Source organism: Pleurodeles waltl, chromosome 2_2 (genome assembly GCF_031143425.1).
Source record: "Pleurodeles waltl isolate 20211129_DDA chromosome 2_2, aPleWal1.hap1.20221129, whole genome shotgun sequence".
Lineage (NCBI taxonomy): Eukaryota > Metazoa > Chordata > Amphibia > Caudata > Salamandridae > Pleurodeles > Pleurodeles waltl.
Genome location: NC_090439.1, coordinates 213,308,229 through 213,330,099, shown reverse-complemented (window position 1 = coordinate 213,330,099; position 21,871 = coordinate 213,308,229). Strand labels below are relative to the sequence as shown.

The following is a 21,871-nucleotide window of genomic DNA, read 5'->3' as shown; positions in this document are numbered from 1 at the left end:
ATAAAGGCAACTCTGTGGTGCTGTTGGGCAACAGGACGAATTTCCTCATTAATATGAAGTTGCACTTTCATCTTTTTGAGTCTTCCTAAGCCATGTAACAACGATGGGAACTGACTCACAATTTCAGCCTGAGCATGGATGTTGATGTTGAGAGATAACAGTCCCACATCAGCAGCTGTGCCTAAGCTAAATAAGCATGCACTAGTTGAAGTTCCTAGAAGGATATGAATTGGCGCTTGCATTGACAGTTTTGTGTCACAAAGTTGCCATAAATGACCCTTGACTGAAACAGTTGAGAAGCAGTCCACATGTATACCTTCATGTTTGACGGAGAAAGGAGTGGCACAGGAGACAGGCTGTTGAACTTTTCCACTGTCATGATGCTAATCAATGCACCACTTTCTATAATGAAGGGTATGGGAAAACAGTTCACCTTTAATGTACTTTTAGGACAGTGTCCAAATAAAGTTTTGTAGCTTTGTTTGGCGATTCTCTTTTGACTTTTGATCTTATTTGCAAGCAGCTAATCCTTGTAGGAAAGTACCATCTTTCTTGGCATGTTACCCTCAATTTCTGCCTGTTTGTCAGTGTGTTTTTGCTGTCTCACTGGGATCCTGCTAGTAGGGACCCCAGTGCTCATAGTTTGTGGCCTATATGTCAGTATGTGTTACTGTGTTGTCAGTATGCTTGATTGTGTCACTGGAGTTCTGCTAACCACAACTCCAGTGCTCAGGCTCTCTCTGTTTTCTACATTTGCCACTATAGTGACTCCATATTCCACTCAAGATTGGCGCACTGGACCCCCCCTCTTATAAGTCCCTAGTATATGGTACCTAGGTACCCAGGGCATTGGGGTTCCAGGAGATCCTTATAGGCTGCAGCATTTCTTTTGCCACCCATAAGGAGCTCATACAAACACTCCTTCAGGACTGCCATTGCAGCCTGAGTGAAATAGTGTAAGCACTATTTCAGAGCCATTTTCACTGCACCAGGTAACTTATAAATCACCTATATGTATAACCTTCAGTTCCTGAAGGCTTGGTGCAAAGTTACTGTGTGTTAGGGCACACCTGCACTAGCAGAGGTGCCCCCACATTGTAGAGGACCAATTTCCCGGACTTCGTGAGTGTGGGGACACCATTATAAGTGTGCACTACATATAGGTCAATACATTTATGAAGCTTCACAATGGTAACCCCACATATTGCCATGTAAGGTGTCTAAGATTGTGAAATTGTATCCCCAATCCGATTCTGGTATTGGGGGGCAATTTCATGCAACCTGGGGGCTCCACCATGGACCCCCAGTACTGCCAAACCAGTTCTCTGAGGTTTCCACTGCAGCCCCAGCTGCTGCCACCTCCAGACAGATTTCTGCCCTACTGGGGCGTGAGCAGCTCAATTCCAGGAAGACAGAACAAAGCATTTCCTTTGGGACAGGGGTGTTACACCCTCTCCCTTTCGAAATAGGTGTTACAGGCATGGGAGGGGTATCCTCCCAGAGCCTCTGGAAGTGCTTTGAAGGGCACAAATGGTCCCCTCCTTGTATAATCCAGTCTACACCGGTTCAGGAACCCCCAGTCCCTGCTCTGGCACAGAAATGGACAAAGGAAAGGGGAGTGACCACTCCCCTGTCCATCACCACCCTAGGGATGGTGCTCAGAGCTCCTCCAGAGTGTCCCTGGGTTCTCCCATCTTGTTTACAGAATGGTCAGAGAACTCTGGGAGCATCTGAGTGGCCAGTGCCAGCAGGTGACGTCAGAGACCCCTCCTAATAGGTGCTTACCTGGTTAGGTGACCAATCCCCCTCTCAGGGCTATTTAGGGTCTCTCCTCTGGGTGTTTCCTCGGATTCGGTTTTGCAAGACTTCAACAGGACTCCTCTGCAACCTCTGCTTCACCTTCTACCGTCGGATGAACCGCAGAACTGCTCCAGGAACCTTTATAACTGCAATAAAGTATCCAAGAAGGCTACTGCAACTCTGTAACTTCAGCCCCTGCCAGCAACTGCAACAGTTTCCAGCGTGTGTATGCTCTGAGGACTGCCTGTCTTCATCCTACACCAGAAGGACCGAAGGAATATCCCGTGGAGTGATGGAGTCACTTCCCTGCTTCAGCAGGACCCTCTCTGCAGCAACAACCGGTACTCTGAGACTCCTCTCCTGTTGACGAGCTTGATCCCTGGAACACAGGTGGTGTACCAAAGTGATCCTGACTGTCCAAAGGTCCAGCTGTCCAAATTTGGTGTAGGTAAGAAATTGCCTCCCGAGCCAGACATTTCCCCTGTGCACCACATGTTTTGCAAATCCTAGGACTTCTGTGCGCTTCTTTCAGAAAGCCTTCATTCACAGCGTAGCCCAGCATTCTATCCTGCAACGCTCAGCTCCCTGAATTGTTATCCAGTGACGTGGGATCCCTTTGTGTAGTGCTGCGACAACCACGATATGCAACTCCTTTGTCCCCGTATCCTGGGACTCCTGTGGGTGCTGCCTGGTCTTCTGAGGGCTCTCTAAAGTGCTGAGAGCCCTCCTCTGTCTCATAAGTCTGAGTTGAGACCCCGAGGTCCCTCCTGGGCCCATGTTGCACCTTTTCCTGTCAATCACACATTTGCGTGAGCCAAGGCTTGTTAGCGGAATCCAACGACAAAAACCAGCCTGCATCCAACGACTGGATATGGGGCATCTCCAGCACCAAGCGGGAACCCCCAGCTGTCTTCTTTGGGCATTTCTGACTTTTTCTTCCAACCGGAGAATCCACTTTTGCACCTTCATCCAGGTTAGCAGGGGCTCCTGTTCTTCCTGGAATCTTCATCTGTTCTTGGACTTGGCCTCCTCTCTCCACAGGTCTTCAGGTCCAGGAATCCATCATTGGTGTCTTGCAGTCTTGCTTGGTTTTTTAATAATCCTTTACCACGACTCCTAGGGTGTTCTGAGGAAACCTGCTGTACTTTACTCCTGTTTTCCTGGGCTCTGGGGTGGGTTACTTTACTTATCTTTGGTGTTTTCTTACACTCCCAGCAACCCTCTACACACTACTCTTGCCTAGGTGGGGGACCGACTTTTGTGTTACACTATTTTAGTACATGGTTTGTGTTGCCCCTAGGCCCATTCCAGCCTATGGTGATTTTTACTGTTTGCACTATTTTATGACTGGGTACTTACCTGATTTTGGTTACTAGTGTATATTTTGTGTATAATACTTACCTCCTAAGGGAGTATAGCCTCTAAGATAATTTTGGCCTTGTGTCACTAAAATAAAGTACCTTTATTTTTGGTAACATTGAGTATTGTCTTGTGTGTGAGTATTGTGTGTCTACAGTGGTATTGCAAGAGCTTTGCATGTCTCCTAATTCAGCCTTGGCTGCTCTGCCTACAGCTACCTCTAGATATCCTGGCTTGTAGACACTGCCTACATTTCACTAATAACGGATAACTTGACCTGGTATAAGGTGTAAGTACCTTAGGTACCCACTACAAACAGGCCAGCCTCCTACAATCCTTCATGTGCATGTTGTTCCTTAGTCTATATAAAATTAAACCCGGAATGCCCCCAGAGGCTGTTGATTACTTGATATAAAGACACACAAAACAATCTTGAGTGTGCAAGCTAGTTTCAGTTATACAAGATATTTGGGTTTCCTTTCCATTTCAAATCAACCAGACTGTGATTTAAGGTAATGAAATGCTGGACTAGTGGGGCTGACATATTTCTGCATCTAATTCTTGACTTGTGTTGATAGATTCTATGGCGTACTTCTTGACGTGTCTGACCAATGAACACCTTTTTACATGGGCTGAGAATGACATATATCACATTCTTAGATTTGCATTTTATGAATTAATTATGTTTAATAGATATGTTATTCTATATGAATTCATGTCCTTCCGTGGTGGATTCACATGCCAGGCACGCATCACATCTTATATTGCCAGTGATGGGTGGTAGGCCCAAAATGCTTCTCATAGTTGTTGGTTGAGATTTTCTTTCCATGTTTGAGTGGACCAATCTATCTTTAGTGTTCCTGTTCCTCTTGAGGGCAAAGAGAGGTAGTTCTCCAAAGGGTTTCAGTGAGGATATAATGTTCCAATTCAACCGAATTGCATTTTTTTATATCATTGTTAATATAGTTGACTGTCTTCGCACATACCAGGTGATCAGGCTGGTAATTTTCAGTTGGCTTGAGTAGTACCTCTTGTAGAATATACCATGCCTGTTTCATAGTTCTTTTGAGTAGTTTGTGTGGATAAATACGGCTCTTAGATTTGTGATTAATTGGAGAGCATCAGCGCAATAATCTTCCTTTCTTGAGCAGTTCCTTTTTATGCGCAAAAGTTGGGTGAATGGAAGGTTAGCCCTGGAGATTCCACTGGTGATGACTTGAGTAGTGTAAAAGCATATTATTGTCTGAAGGCTAGTGTCATATGGATCGCCCTATTTTCATGTTTTTTTATGAGGTCCATGAAGTTTATCTTGTTTTTGCTCCAGTTTGCAGTGGATTTTATATCTGCAGTCCTGTTATTTAGCCATTCTACAAATAGTTGCAGTGTAATATCTGTACCTCTCCAAATCAAAAAGATGTCATCCAATTGGCAGTTTCCAAAGTCTAATGCCTTCATAGGGTTTTTCATAATATATCCACTTCACCTCTTATTTGGCCATAAACATAATGGCCATTTCTGTGGCAAAGGGACATCCCATTGTGGTCCCCTTCACTAGGATATAGATTTTTTTATTGAATTAGAATTTTTTTCCAGGCATACCTAGGCCATGTTGAGTATAAACCACGTGGGTACTTCTTGGGGGCGTGGTCTAAGTTACAGAAATGATTCCATCGCTTCAAGACCTGCTTGCTGTGGGATGTTAGTTTACAAACCGGTAATATCTAGGGTTACCAGGCAGTCCTGGTTGGGGTCTAGTGTAGCTTGAGCCAACTTATTTATCATATCAGTTGTATCTTTTAAATAACTTGGAATGTTACTGATCAATGGTTTTAGAAAATACGACAACATATTTTACGAGTATTGAGTTTATCCCTAAAATGATAGGTGTTCCGGTGAATGTATTGGGTCCTTATGAATACTTGGTAATAATATATATATTACTGGGGTTGAAGGTTTTTTGTTTCGGAGGAAAGTTTCTTTCTTCTTTTGTCAGCCAGTCTCCTTCTTTACCTTGTACTACCAGAGAATGTATCCCCTCTCTAACGGCAAGTGTGTGTCTGCTGGAGTATTTCCTGTTCGTAATGTGTGCGGACCATAATCACAATAGCCCCACCCTTGTCTGCTGGCTTAATGATGATCTCAGTTTCATTTTGCAACCTGTGAAGTGTGTTAGTTTCTTTTTTTGAGAGGTAGTATTTGGAGAATTTCTTCTTCAATTAATTAAGGTCAAAATCTCTCAGAACTGTTTTTTCAAACCTGATCAGTTCTAATGGCATGTAATTAGTGGGAGAAAAGAATGAGGATGGGTTCTGAAGTCCTGAGAAGCCAATATTAGATGCATATTCCTCTTTCAAAAAGAATATTTCAGTCGCATTTTTCGCGCAAGAATTGGATCATCTCCAGTCTCATTTTGGTGTAATGAGGTTTCACCGTTGGTACAAATGACATGCGTCACGAGTCCTAAGATGGCTGCCATATCTTGCTGTTTGATGTGGTGGCAGGATGAGATCTATCAGCTCTGCGCATCCTACTCAGTGTGATATACGCAATTCTTTTAACCTTCATTTTTTTAAAGTTACTGAGCTGATTTACACCCAAAGACAAAGGCACTCTTTCTGAACTAGCAGCTTGCTTTCTGCCAAAACTGGTGTAAATCTGTTTAGGCTGTAGCTGTGCCTAAAGTTCAGATGGGAAAGTGATTGGTGAAAGGGCGTTTTGGGACCTCCCTCTTTTTCTAGGCCCCTACTGGACAGATCACCTAAAACCTTTCATGGGCAATCTAATCAAGTAGCACTTCTTGGAAAGTTTGGTGGAGAATTGTGAACCAATATTATTTTATATATATATATATATATATATATATATATATATACTTACATATATGTATATATAAATATATATATATTTTTTCACTTAAAAAAACGAAGGCTACAGGGACATTATAGTTAGGCTCAGTTTTTAAACGTACAAAACCATAGAAATTCACCTGTGGTAGTTAGAGTTTTTTCAAGTAACTATAACTCGCACCCTTACGTAACTGTAACTCACGCTCCCGCCATGCACAGTTGTGAGAGCAATAATTTTACTGCAGATGTTACAGTGACATTATCAATTTTTAACAAAGATGTCATCAGTGCCGCAATTTGTGGGGAAATTAGGCCAGGCCCTGCGTCCTACCCCTATAACCAATCAACCCTGTGCAGAGCTTGGACTTTGGCAGTACTCAGCAGGGTTTGCCCACAGGGTCTGCTCTGCGGCCAACCCCTATAACACACCAACCCAATGCTGCGCACGGCCATGGTTGGCCGCAGGGCCTGACCTGTTGCCAACCCTATAACTGACTAACAGCACACGGACAAAGGCTGCGGGCTGTCAGTGGTTGACCACAGGGCTTGCTCTGCGGCCAACCCCTATAACCACCCACCCCAGCACACGCACGGCCGAAGCCCATGTGCAGCGGGGGTGCCAACCCTCCTGCGTGCACCCAAACACAAGCTGTGCACCGCCTTCGGCCGTGAGCAGCATGAGCTTGGATGCAGTTGGTGGGTTTTTTTCTATTTTTTTCTGAAGATCCATGGATCTGCAGTTAAGGCCAAAAAAAACATTGGGCAATTTTTTGCACATGAAGGGTCCCTAAGGGACCCCTCTATGTGTCTTATGGGCTCAGGATACCTTTATCCTGACCCGTAAAGTGTTTTTTCACTGCTGGTTTCTCACCTACCGAGCCAATTCGACCAAAGAAAATGGCAGCCACAACTTTTCTGTCAGGATGCGGCCAGCCAATCAGAGCCTTGCTTTTCCCCCGATTCGCGGATCAAATCCCAGACTGTCGGTCCGGATCCGTGTCCTTATACATCGATATTTTTTGGGCCTTAAAGTACTACAAACCTACTGAACACATTTCTATCAAACCACAAAAATTGTGATATGTGCAAGAGGATCTAGCTTCCTGCCAAATTAGGTGTAATTCCATACAGCGATTTGGGCTCTAGGCATGTCTATGGAAAACTAAATGGGGAAAACACATCTTGGGACCCCCCCCTTTTACTCAGCCCCCACTTGATGGATCACTCCAAAACTTTCAAAACAGCAGCTGAACTGACTAAAGTATACGTCTTGAAAATTTCATAAAGATTTGTCAAGCGGCCTCAAAGTTATAGGCAAAACAAAAAACGCTCTGTCTATGGATAATAAGTCCTAACTATAACTACCTAGTGGAGACCACCACTAGGTTATATATATATATCATATATATACATATATGGAGTATTATAGTTACTTTGGGCTCGAGTTATAATTACTTGAAATAACTAGCTAGAACTGCTGAATTTCTATGGTTTTGTATATTTAAAATGTGAGCCTAACTATAGCGTCCCTGTAACCTTTGGTTGTTTAAGTGAATTTCAATGTTTTTTAATTCTATTTCCTAACTATAATGTCCCAGTAACCTTTGTTTTTTTAAGTGAATTTCTATGTTTTTTTCAAAAGTAAAGTTATTTTCATTGCTATTCATTAATCCAGCTACCGCCTGTGTCCAGGCCTTGCGGCCAAGCTGTATAACCACCAATCTCACGCTGTGCACTGCCTTTGGCCGTGCACAGAGGGAGCTGGCCTTGGCCTCTTTCTTTTCCTGTGAGAATAGGTGTGAAAGGGTGTATCTGGGTGTGAGAGTGGCTGTGAGAATGTGTCTAGTTGTACGAGTGGGTGCATCAGTGTCTTAGTGGGTCTGTGAGTGGGTGTGTCAGTGTCTAAGAGGGTTTGTGAGTGAATGCATGAGGGTTTCAGTGGGTCTGTGAGTGGGTGTGTGAGAGTCTGAGTGGGTCTGTGAGTGGATGTATATGTGTCTGAGTGGGTCCGTGACTAAGTGCGTGAGTGTCTGAATGGGACTGTGAGTGGGAGCATGTGGGTCTGAGTGGGTCTGTGAATGGGTGCGCCTGAGTGTCTGAGTGGGTATGTGAGTAGGTGCGTAAGAGTCTGAGTGGATGTATGAGTGGGAAAGAGAAATTGAAAAAGAGAAATTGAGAAAGAGAAAGAGTGAGAAGGAGAGAGATGGAGAGTTTTTTAGGCTTTGATGAATGATATACTTAGAATGAGATATTTCAAAACACTAGTAAATGAACAAACACACTGGCAAGTAATACTAGGATTTGAACTTTCAGCCTACTAGTGACAGCACAAGACCATGGCCATTAGCCCAGAAGTGACTCTGTTCTGCTCTACATCCAAAAGTAAAGTATAACATTCATACCAAACGTGTTGCTAGTCTTCCTCTTTGAAGTCTTTGCATGGAAAGATCACTACAATGACAATCTCTCTCTCCTCTCTCTTCCATTTTATTATGGGATGGAAGAGAGAGACAGAGAGATAGAGAGAGAGAGTGACAGGACAACGGGGGGAGCCTGAAGGCCCCCACAGTCCTAGCCGGCTCCACATGTCCTGTGGGAGCCAGAATTTCTCCCACCAGCAGGAAGTTGCTTTAAAAAGCAGCTCCCTGCTTGTGGGAGCAATGTTTTCATCTGTTTCCCTGCACGCATATGTGCATACCGGGAAACAGTTGAAAACTCTGCGTTGTGCCAGTTTACAAAACAAGCACAGTATCACACACTTATTTTTTATTTTGGGCAGATCTGCGGATCCGTGCCGAAAACAAAAAAAAAATGCTTTTTAAGGCCTGGGTTCTCTATGGCACCAGAGCTAAGGGGTCATGGTGACTCTACCCTGACCCCTTTTTTAATTATTTGTTTTACTTTTTTTTCTGGGACTCAGCTGATGCCAAGTCCCAACATGGCTGCCAACACTTCCTTGATGAAGTATTGTCAGCCAATCAGATCTCAGCACAAGATTGAAAGTGTTCGCTGAGCCTTCGTGTCACTATATATACAAATTTGGATTTTCTTTAATTCCCCAAATACTACAGAACGGATTTACACCAAATAACAAAAAGTTCGCTGTCTGGACCAAGAACTACCTTTCTGGCAAATTTGGTGTAATTCCATCCAGTGGTTCGGGCACTATTACTGTTCAATATACCTATGGAATAATGGAGGGGGAGAAAGCGTCGTGGGACCCCCTTTTTTCTTGGCCCCTGCTTGACGGATCAACCTGAAACTTCACAGACAGTAACTAACGTGAGCGTCAACTTTTTATGGAAAATTTCGTGAAGATCTGTCAGCCGGTGCCAAAGATAAAGGGAAGTCAAAAATCTTTTTTTTTTTTTATACAAACAAGGTACTAACTTAAACAAGTGGTGATACATAGATACTATATATAATATGCATATTATATATATATATATATATATATATATATATAAATAAATATATATACATATATATATATATATAAACCAATATACCTAAACACCATATATATATATATATATATATATATATATATATATATATATATATATATATATATATATATATATATATAGTAGTTACAGGTAACACATTATTTGGGGAATGTTTACTAAAAAACACAGATTCACACATTTATGATTTTAACTAACAGGTCAAATTTCATGTTACTACCATAGTAACTTGGAAAAAACTTTTTAACGTCTTGTAATGTACATTCTAGAGTCCATTTAAAGAAAAGACCAACTAGAGCTATACTTATTTAATTACACTGGTTTATCTGACTGCACATTTACACATCTGTATTCCTTTGTTCTCTGGTTATTTAAATAACTTTGCTTATAATTAATACACATTAAAGAACAGCAGGTCATAAACCATAGATGCAGGGAGGGAGAGGAAGGACAGGGAACGGATGGAGATGGATTACCTGGTTTTAGAAAGCCATCTTTGAACATACTGAGGTGTCTTTTCAACCCCTTAGAAATCAAGGGAGGAATGTTTGGGGTTGGTATATAACAATAACGAATGTCAGAAAAATGTTGAATACCCCTGGGAAGTATCCAGGAATGCTTGTTTTCAATGTATTCAATTTAGACTATTACCAGAACCTCCCTTACATCATACACACCCCATCAGATCTTCCCCGGAGCGACAGCAGCCTGTCCTAGACACCATGATACGCCGGCTGACTTACCACATATATCTTGTGATAAATTGCACCTGTTCTGGGATGATGTTGGGTGCTGTATCACTTCAGTAACCAGCAGGCAACGACTTAAAACAATGAAGCCTGCTTACTAAGCATATACCACAGAACCAAAAATGCCAGGGTCACTACCAAAATAATCAATGTGGGTTTTATGCTTGCCAATTGGGTGATAACTATAAGATGGAAATCCTCCATTCCCCCAATTGCAAAGACATGTGGGGTTTTTACAACTTTGGAGGAGGTGTTAATCCGTACCAAATGTGACAGATATACCACCAGCCGTATTACGAGTTCCATAGGATATAATGGACTCGTAATACGGCTGGTGGTATATCCGTCACTTTACCTCACTTTTGGGACGGATTAACACCTCCTCCAAAGTTGTAATAACCCCCTTGGTGCTGAGACCTAAGCTATCCAGCAGAGGAAGAAAACGGAGGGCTCCACAAGGAAGAAAGAAATTGTGATTTCAGAAGCGTCCCATCGCAGCACATTGGGACAAGTTCTTGGAGATCCTCAGAGATGATGGAAAGGATAATAAGCGTCGGCCAGGAAACATACCCCCCTGTCCAGGGAAACCTCATCAATAGGTCCTCCCAACGAATAATGCAGAGTACGCCATAGACAAACCTTCCTAGCAGTTTTTGCTGTTATACCATTCCTAATGTTTAGCTTCGTTATTCTCTGGACTATTCGCTCAACTTACATGAAAGTTATTTACATTCATGCTATTTTACGCTCTTACAGTCTTGTATCGGTATCTCTCTGTCTTTAGAATGGTTGGAAATTAGGTTTTGATGTATGGTTGGGATCCTTCTGGGTCGGTGCCTGGGGTGGTAGGGAGAGAGGATTGTTGTAGAATGCTTATCTTTCGTGGGCTTTTTTTTTTGGAAAATGACACATTATCCGACCATGACAGTGTTTATGCTATGTCATGCCAATGTTCTAAGGTCATGGTATATTATTCATTATAATGTTTCTCAAATATCCACGTGGTCTCTGTACTTTACTTCTTAAAAACTAATACACATATTTGAAAAAAAGGGAGAGAAAGCACATCATGGCCTACTTTTTTCTCCCCTAAATCATGCCCCCTCCCCATAATCAAAAATGATGATAATAAACATATTTTACTCTGGACATCGGCATATTTGTTCTGTATTCAGACATATTTTTCTGATAGAATTCTAAACGTGTTTTTTAATACATTATCATGTTTATGTCAAGGATGTTCTAACTGTTAATGTGCTCAGTTTATCACTTGGTGATGCATTCTAAAAGGCTTGTTTGTGGTACAAAAAGACTGCTAAAAAAAACTGTAAATAATGACAATAAGAGGGAAAAAGAGATAGGGAAACATGGAAGACCTGGACTATTTTGCATGACCTTCTTTCTAAAAGGTACAGAATGAAATAAATGTCGTTATTGAGTAATCTTGCATATTTTAAAAGCTTATTCTAGCAAAGGATATGCCAACATATCATCCAGTCTTGTCAATGCATGGATGTATATCAACAACTCAAAATACAGAACGATTACTGAACATGCTATATTAAAATTGTAGTATTCTGGTTTAAACAAAAAACAAACAACATTTTTTTGTGACTCACCTAGTTAAAGTGATCTGAAATGTACTGTAGCCAGCGATGTATGATGCTAATCTTGTTAAACTTTGTTTTCCCGACCCCCCAACTCCAACAAGAAGAGCATTACCCCTGGATGTGCGAATGATACGTGACACCTACAAAATACAAAATTAATTAGTAAAAAGTCCCAACCTGAGAAAAAGTACTGCTTTACAACAGAAGAACTTTGCGATCAAAGGTTAGTCATTGCGATTTTCACAGGTAGCAAGCACATAAAAAGGTAACGTTCACATAAATATTGCATAACTTGAGCATAAAGTAATCCTTAGCATGCCGGTCAAGCACAAAAAACAATAACAGCTACTTCACAACTTTACTCGCAGAAAGTAGAGCTGCCCTTCAGAAGCCTATGCGAGCCTACAACATGCAGGAATATAATGGGACATCACTGAAGGCTATTCAGATAAACAAACAATGTATTTCACTTTTTAGCATAAGTAGCAGACAAAAGATAGCAAATCTTGATCCCCAAAGGTTGCCATGAAACAATGTCTTCAAAATTATGACAAAGGTTTTCCAAATTAGCTATTTCTCACCTGGGGCAGCTAAACTTAACTTTCTATTTATAATAGTGCTCGCCTCATTTACAGTTGCCCAAAAGTCAATTTCAATGTATTCTAAAGCACTACATAGTGACGTGTTCTTTTCTGGTCAGGGACGCAAACGGCTTCTGTACAATAAACGGAGACTGTAATTTGCATTACCCAGTTTCAGCTATTGCATTGTTTGGTCGGCCTACTCCAGTGAGTGCCTTGAGACAGTTTCAAATCACACCTTGGATTAGCACCATGATATTGGTTGAGGGATTAGCTATTCCGCATTTTACACGGTACTACTAGACAGCCCAACTCCAATACTTGGTAGGGTGGTCTAGACCTCGTACAGAGAAGCATGGGTGCTTGATAGACCAGGCCGTAGCCGGGATTCATACCTGGAAGGTGCCAAGGCTCCCCAAACCCCATAGGCCACCCTTGGTTTATATTTCCCCTATATTCAGGGCAACGACGGGATGCTGGAAAAAGGTACAAACACCACAGTAGTTCTCCACTCGCATCTCGCCCAAACCCCGATTATAAGGAATCATGATTTTACCACTGTCCATCAGAGAACTGCATTTGCACACTGGCAAAATGGCAACTGTAAAGGTGTAGGGACTTTGTTGTAGTTAAGTGGGTTAGAATTGAGAACAAGGCGTGTGGACCAAGCAAGACTTGTAAATCCAGAGAATTGTATTCGTTTATGGATTATTTCTTCTGTGTATTTTTTTTAAAGAAGTTTTATTATTGTAATGTATGTTCTTTTGGTTATTTAACTAATGGTAGAGCAGCATTGTGTTGGCCTTACGATTCTCACACCAATCAATGCTGGCTCTTGATCTCAAATGATACATCAATTAGACTACTAATAGTAATAAGATTGTACTGTTTTCCAGTTGTTACTTTGGGGATTGTAAAAAAAAAAAAAAAGGAGAGAGATATTGTAGTTAAGTGGATTAGAACTGAGAACGCGGTGTGTGGATCAAGGTTCGAGTGGAGCGCTGTCGGGAGACTGAACAGCAGTTGGAGAGATCGGTACCAGCTGGCAGGTGGCTCTTATTTCGTTCGCAATAACTCTTACTCATAACTTTCATGAGTGAAGTTTCATGCATTTACTTACCACATAATTTGGTGATGAGGGACTTGAGCCACCAGAAGAGCCAATGCAACCAATCAAGAGACCGACGAAGAGCGAACAGAAGACGACGGATCTAGCAGAATCGATAAGCGGTTTTGAAGTTTCAGATAACTTATTCACGGAACAAATGTTTCTCAAATATCTAGTTGATGGAATTACGGGGAAACAAAGAGTACTTGTTTTCATAAGAAGCTCGCGCTCCTCTTCACCTGCAGCTCATAATCAACAGCAAGCGTTGATGTTACTCAAGATGCACGGGAGGAGTCTGGCATCACAACGCATTTCTCATGCGTTATGCTAACATTTCCGTCCTGATTTTGAAAAGGTTTGGATTACGCAGACACGCACGGATGGGTTATTGGCCCAGCGTGTCAGTGCTGCACAGGAATATTTTTAATCTAATCATTGACGTTGATGCGCACAGTTTATGGTATTTGCGTGTCACTGCTTTCAATCAAAGAAATTGTTGTGTACCCTGACTTGCACGGCCTGCAGTTTAAACGCTGACGTGTACAGCTTATGTTACAGCATGTCAGTGCCTCTGTTTAACATTCTATTTAGAGATATCTGTACTCTCATAGTATACGCTGACACTCACAGCTGGTATTGATTAGTGTTGACAACGCATGGCACACAGCTATGACATGAACATAAGGATGACATTCACAACTTTCTGCCAAAAACTACAACGACGGAATGAAGATAGTGAGCTACGAGAGATTCATCGTATTTTACACTTAGGAAGGTGGCTGTTCACTCTGATAAGCACAGCTGGTAAAAAAAAACAAAAAAAAAAAACGAGAATTATTTTTTTCTCCCTTTATTTTTCTCATTGGTAATTGAAGTGGTTGTACCTGTTGTGCCTTTGGGGTTTATGGTGTTCAGTTTTAATTCTGCAGTCGGTAAATGGACCACCATCTTTTTTAGAAGTTCCTCACAACCCTCCTGTTTTTTGGAAACAATGGTTAAATGCATTTGAGACTTATTTGGGTGCCATTGGTGCCTCACGTTTCAGGCCTGAAAGTAAAAAAATCTTATTGCTACACTCTTTAGGTTTTGAAGGTAGAGAGATGTTTGAGCATCTCCCGGAGGTCGTCCTTGGAGATGATAAAGAGTTGGATGAATATCAGGAGGCTTTAAAGAAGCTGACTATAAGGTTTGACAGACAACCTAGCCTAGAGGTGTTACGTCACAAGTTCTTCAAAAGGGCTCAATCACACAATGAAAATGTGGATGACCATATTAGTGCCCTAAGGAAATTGTGTTCACAGTGCCAGTTTGGTATGTTTCATGATCAGTTGGTCAGGCATCAGTTTATTAGTCACTGCATAGACAAAAACATTCAACAGAAACTGCTGACTTTGGGGGACCCTTCTCTCGAAGATGTGATTAAGATGGCGCAGAGTATCAAACTTGCACAAGTTTCTCTCAAGGAACTTGCCATTCAGCATAAAGTAGATGAGAAGATTAATGCTATTACAAATGTGTCTACACAAAATGATAACAAGAGTGTGGGTAAACAATTTTTTAAACGTACTAATATATGTTTTAGATGTGGCAATGCTTCCCAGTGGAGAGATGGCAAAGGGTGCCCATCAAAGGCAATTGTATGTTGCGTATGTGGAAAAATGGGTCATTTTGTTAAGGTGTGCCAGAGTGGGTGCAAAATTCAAGGCAAAGTTATGTTGTGGTCAAGGGACTCAATATTTTAGGGTGGTTCCATCAAGGCCTTTTTTGTATGGTGCTGAAACCGGGTACTAGTGAACAGGTGACAGTGGTTAAAGAATCATTAGTATTTGATGTTGACACTTTGTACAAAGAATTTCCCAAAGTCTTCGAGAGTAACTTAGGAAGTATTGTGGGATTTAAACACAGAATCAAAGTTAAACAGGGGGCAGTTGCTATTAAACACAAACTTAGGACAAATCCATTCAGTTTGAGAGAGGATCTTAAACAAGAGTTGGAGAAATTACGAATGAGGGGTGTGATTGAGCCTGCTGAGTCTATTCTATGGCTTTCGCCTTTTGTTGCAGCGCGTAAGCGCAATGGGGAGATGCGTCTGTTAATTGACCTTAGAAGCCTTAATAAGGAAATTTGGGTTGATTCATTTCCCCCGCCCAGGATCAATGATCTATTAGAAGAACTTAAGGGGGCTGAGTGGTTTTCCAAAATTGATCTGGCATCAGCATATTACCAATTTATACTTGAGAAAAATCTGGGGCTTTATACAGCATTCAACACACCTTTTGGCAGTTTACAGTTTTGTAGGACGCCCTTTAGTCTAGCTTCTGCGGCTTCCGCTTTCCAGCGGATTATGTGTCAGCTACTAAAGGAAGTTCATGGAGTTTTGATTTTTCAGGATGACATGCTCATTTTCGCAAAACACCTGGAAGAACATGATTTAGTGCACAGGTCGGTACTCCATATTTATAGGAAAAGTAGTGCGGTAGAGAAAAGAGAAAAATTTGAATTTTGGAAAACAATATTGAGTTCCTAGGGTATGCCACATCCTCTGAAGGTATTAGTCCCAGACCTAGGTTGATCAAAGCTGTCAGAGAGTGTCCCACCCCCAAGAACAAGGATGCGCTATGCTCCTTTGTGGGTTTGTGTGAATTTTATGCTAGGTTTAGTCATGAGTATGCTACCAAAATGAAGAATTAAACCAATATGCTTAAAAATAGTGTTGCATTTGAGTGGGGCAAGGATTGTCAAGACACTTTTGAGTTGGTTAAATCTGAAATGATGAATGCTAAGGCGTTGTGTTTTTATGATCCCCATTTGACTTGTACAATTGCTGTAGATGCCAGCAAATATGGTCTGGGGAAGTTCTAACCCAGGAATCTTCACAGGGTGAAGTTACCATTAGTTACGCATTAAGGGTTCTGAGAGAAGCTGAGTTGAACTACTCAGTGATTAAAAAAGAACTTCTAGTGGGTGTTTGGCGAAAGTCGTTTATCATTACTGTGAGACCTGCCCTTCTCATAGGCTAGCTTTGGAAATTCCTTATAATACTTTAAAGCCGTAATTCGTGATCAGAGAGGAGCAGCTGCAACATGTTTGGTACCATTGGAATGGTAAGGATAAATCCTCTTTACTGGTAAAGGCGATTTATTATTACTATTCTAGAAATTGCACTTTTAGAAAGTGGCCATTTCTCTGTTCTTACAGCCCTGTGTGCCAAACGCCTGCTTCCTATAGATGTCTGACCTGAGATAGGTGACACCTACACTTGTGCATTTCCTTCAGACACCCACAACACAGGATACTTAACAACATCTGCATTCTTCTGCATACTGAAGGGTCTTCCGGGGAGAAGGTTGGGAAGGGCTCCCACTTACACTTCAAAGGGTAGTGGGCTGAGCCCCCACAAAGGGGTTGATTACTTCCTACTGATAGTCTGAAGTTGGGCTGAAAGGAGGACCTGTGCACTTCAGAGAAACCTTTGGAAGACATCCCTCACATCGAAGGCACTTTTTGGTATACGTACTAGGTCTCTGACCCACCCTATCTCTGCTGCAGTAAATACTACTGTGCTGTCAGGATTGCCACTCTGCCAGGGATGACTGTTCCCAGGAACTGCTGCTCTGCCTTGTTGTGCTGCTCTGCTACCTGCTCATCCCTGCCCTTCCAAGGTCTAAACCCAGAGTGCCTCCCAGGGCTTGTTGGCTTGCCTCCTGTTCTGTGGAAAATCTCATGGACATCAAAGACTTTCCCCCTTTGTGGCTGTCTCTGGACTCTGACAAGTTCTGAATCATGGAACTACATTTTACATATCAGCGTCTTGTTCCCCAGTGCAGAGGGATGTGCTCTCACTGGTCCCCACACAGGGAAGACGAGTGAAGCACTACCCTGCCCCAGGACCAGTGCTTGCCCTCTCCACTGGTTACAACCAACTTCGACATTTAAGTGCCAGCGGACTTCCCTGACTGACTGCACCGCAGCGCTACTTGCATCTCAGCGCTGCAGGCCCATTGTGAGAGGTCGGCGACACTCAGACAGCAGGAGCTCCTCAACTGTTAGCAGCATCACAGCATGATTTGCCTCCCTGCACGCAGGCCCCATGTGAGAGGCCCACCAACACCGGGACAGCAGGAGCAGCTCACCAGCCAGCTACCTCACAGCGTGACTTTCCCCCTGCAATGTGGACCCTGTGGGCGAGGCCCACTGACAGCCACCGCAGCCGCAACTATCTACCCAGGTACTAGAGAGAAGGGGCATGTTGAACGTCGAGCCTAATTCCTAACGTTGCACAGTTGAACTGAATTACTGTAAAGGGTCTAAAAGAAGCACATACAAATTTAGCACTGCTTTTACATTTATTTTTGCAGCCATCATATCTCATGACCTATTGATTTTTGTAATTCTGGTCTTGTTTTAACCAGATAAATAACTACTATTTTCCTGAACATGAGTGGAGTCTTTTTGTAGTGATTCCATTCTGGTTGCTGTGTGAATGTTGCACAGATACTTCACACATTGCCTTCTAAGTAAAGCCTGTCTGTTCTGCACCAAGCTACAAAAGGATGAGCACAGGTTGATTTAAGGTGTGTATCTGACTTATCCTGACTAGGACTGTGGTGCCTACTTTGCCAGGGTGCATACCTCTGCCAACTAGAGGCCCAATTTGTATCAGGACCCCACTATCCATGTTATGTGAATCATTTGGTTCAATGTTCACATGTCAATCTATCCTTGAGAGGCTGCTATAACGGTATTCAACCAAAACTCTATCCTGTTGTGATTGGGGAACTGTGTAATTCCATGCTTTGGAAGTGACATATATCCACGATGTCTCAACAGAAAATAGCAACAAAAGAGCTTTACCATAAATCTTAACACTGTACGCTCCATCTCACTTCATCCTGCAATGTTGGAACTGTGTGCAATAAAACTTCTTTCATCACTCAACACTAACTCAGAAAAAGACCACTATTACATTTCACTGCCGTCACCAAGACATGGACTCACTTCAACTTTGCCACTTATTCACACACTCCTTGCCTTCATGGTAAGGGCAAAGAAATGCATATCTTTAAACTTTACCACTTCCGTCATCCCTTGAACTTCATTTCACTTCCGTGAGAAATGACCATAATTTGCGAGGAATTCCCCCAGATTTTTGGCTTCTTGTGCTGAACCCATTGATGTTGGCCACAGGAGACTGCACATTTCACTGCTGCTAACCACGGGTAAAACGCTTGTGCTCTCGGTTTTAAACATTTAACAACTGTCATGTACCTAATTGTCACATTGAATTTACTTATACATCACTAGTATATGGCACTACATGTACCCAGGGCATGTAAATGAAATACTGATAGAAGGCTGTAACATTCATTGTGCTGTATGCTGAAGAAGCAGTGCAAAGCATGTCTCAAGGCCTGCCCATGCAGTCTGGGTATGCAGTTTTGAGCTGACATTTTGACTTGGCAAAACAAACATTTTGCCAGGCGTAAACCTTCCTTTATGGTACATATATGTCACCCCTAAGGCTGGCCCTACCTGCCCATAGGGCAGTGTGAATGGTAGTTAAAAACTAGGACATGTATATTATGTTCTACATGTCCTGGAGGTGAAAAACTGCAAGTGAACGGGCAGAACTAGGCATGATGCGCTGCTCACTCTAATTTTTAGCGCTTGGAGCTTGATCTATGCTGAGGGCACTCCTTCTTGAGTTGGTTTTGCTGCAGCTCGAGTAGATTTTCTACTTGAATGGCAGCTTTCTGTCCGCACTCCTTCTTGAGTTGGTTTTGCTGCAGCTCGAGTAGATTTTCTACTTGAATGGCAGCTTTCTGTCCGCAAAAGTTGTGACCGTCTGCATTGGGAACATCTCACCAGGTGCCCTCCTAGCAACTGAAAATCGCACTAGGGGATGACAAATCTCGCTTGTGCTTGCCAACTTACCACTGGTGAACTACTTGCCAGGAAAAACTTCGCCATGCGCCAGTTGGCAGAATGACTCCATGTTACAAGCGTAACGTGGAGTTGCCAAAGTTCCACTAACTCCGCCTGTGGAACAGAATTTATTGCCCACCGCTAATATTAACAACTTAAAATGCATAATTTCAGTGTGGAAGCGGCTAGAAAAATAATTCAAGGACTCAGTTTAATAGTTAAAATGCAACATAATAGTCAAGTTGGATTTTTTATTACTATTTTGAAAACTGTACTTTAAGAAAGTTTACATTTTTCTGCCTAAGACAAAAGGGGCCTATCTACCAGTGCCCACGTCATCTGATTGGTGATGGCTCCCCTATGGAGAGATGTGGATTTCTCGCAGATAGTTGACAAAGGGCTTGGATGTAGAAGAACGAGTTACTTACCTTCGGTAACGACTTTTCTGGTGGATACATTAGCTACCTGTGGATTCCTCACCTCATGAATACTCCCATGGCGCCAGCATTCTATGGAAATCTTCTTACTAGTCTCTGCACGTCGACGAGGACGTCACTGTCTCGCACGCGACGCCGTCTGACGTCATACAGGCAATAAGAGGTCCTCGACGACGTGCGGACGTCAGTACCAATCATTTTTTACGTGCATGAGAACAACCAGGCAATGCAATGAAAGAACAAAGCAACATCCATTATATTGTAAAAATACACCACATTGTATGAATAACTGTAAATCTTTTTTATGTACATATATATATATATATATAAAACTCTTTCTTTTAAAAATATATACACACACCAAGTATATACATAAAGATATATACACATATACCCATATATATATATATAAATATATTATATATATACATCTATTGCACCCTCAAAGATCAAGAGGAGCGCACTCAAGGATTACTTGGCAAGACCATAAAGGCAACGGGGAGGCGGGTGGGACCGTGAGGAATCCACAGGTAGCTAATGTATCCACCAGAAAAGTCGTTACCGAAGGTAAGTAACTCGTTCTTCTGATGGATACAACTACCTGTGGATTCCTCACCTCATGAATAGAGTCCCAAAGCAGTACCACGCCCGGCGGTGGGTGCCTAAATGGTCAAACCAAGAAATCCTGCAGCACTGACCGTGCAAAATGGCCGTCCCTTCTAACCTCAGAATCTAAACAGTAATGTTTTGCAAAAGTGTGAAGGGACGACCAAGTTGCGGCCTTGCAGATGTCGACCACAGGAACACCTCTGGCTAAGGCCGAAGTGGCCGACTTAGCTCTGGTGGAATGAGCTCTAATGCCCTCAGGAGGATCCTTCTTTGCCAAAGAGTAACATATTTTAATGCAAAGAACAACCCACCTGGATAGTGTTCTCTTGTGGACTGCCTTTCCTCTCCTCTTGCCCACGTATCCAATAAACAGCTGATCCTCCAGCCTGAAATCCTTTGTTCTATTGATAAAGAAGCTCAACGCTCTCTTTGGATCCAGACGGTGCAGTCTTTCTTCCTCTTTGGAAGGATGAGGCGGAGGATAGAACGTGGACAAAGTAATTGCCTGAGCCAAATGGAAGGGTGAAACAACCTTCGGGAGGAAAGCAGCCTTGGTCCTCAACACCACCTTATCCCCATAAAAAGTTGTATAAGGGGGTTTTACTGATAAGGCCTGCAACTCACTCACTCTCCTTGCTGATGTTATAGCTATCAGGAAGACTGTTTTTAAAAACAAATACCTTAAGGGGCAAGAATGCATAGGTTCAAAAGGGGACCCCATAAGGAAAGTCAGGACTAAGGACAAATCCCATTGCGGCATAACGAATGGCTTTGGAGGATATTGATTTAGAAGACCTTTCAAGAATCTGATAACAATAGGGGATTTAAATAAAGATGGTTGGTCTGGAAGACATATGAAGGCTGACAAGGCCGATAAATAACCTTTAATGGTAGCCACTGCACAACCTTTCTGCGCCAGAGATAGAGCAAAAGACAAAACGTCCGATAGATGAGCTTGTAAAGGATCAATCTGCCTCTCTCCACACCACGCAACAAATTTAGACCACCTATTAGCGTAGATAGATTTAGTGGAGTGTCGCCTGGCCGCTAATATAACATCCACTACCTCAGGCGGGAGAGAGAAGGAACTCAGGTTGCCCCGTTCAATCTCCAGGCATGTAGGTGCAGACTCTGGAGGTTGGGGTGTAGAACCTGCCCCTGCGACTGCGAGAGGAGGTCTGCCCTGAAAGGGAGACGGAGCGGCGGGCACGTTGAGAGTTGGAGAAGGTCGGAGTACCACACCCTCCTTGGCCAATCCGGAGCTATTACGATTACTAGAGCCCGGTCTTGGCGAATCTTCCTCAATACTCGAGGAATCAAGGGTATGGGAGGAAACGCGTAAAGCAACTGGCCGCACCAGGTCATTTGAAACGCGTCCCC

The 21,871-nt window shown here is 42.6% G+C and overlaps 1 protein-coding gene across 1 annotated transcript in view; it reads right to left on the bottom strand.

Annotated features, from left to right (window-relative positions):
- DNAH5 (dynein axonemal heavy chain 5) overlaps window positions 1-21,871 on the bottom strand; it is a 4,110,061-nt gene that overhangs the window by 923,556 nt on the left and 3,164,634 nt on the right. The window contains exon 53 of the mRNA XM_069219645.1: window positions 11,841-11,971. Within this exon, the coding sequence (XP_069075746.1) occupies window positions 11,841-11,971 (131 nt within the window). The remainder of the gene's footprint in view (window positions 1-11,840; window positions 11,972-21,871) is intronic.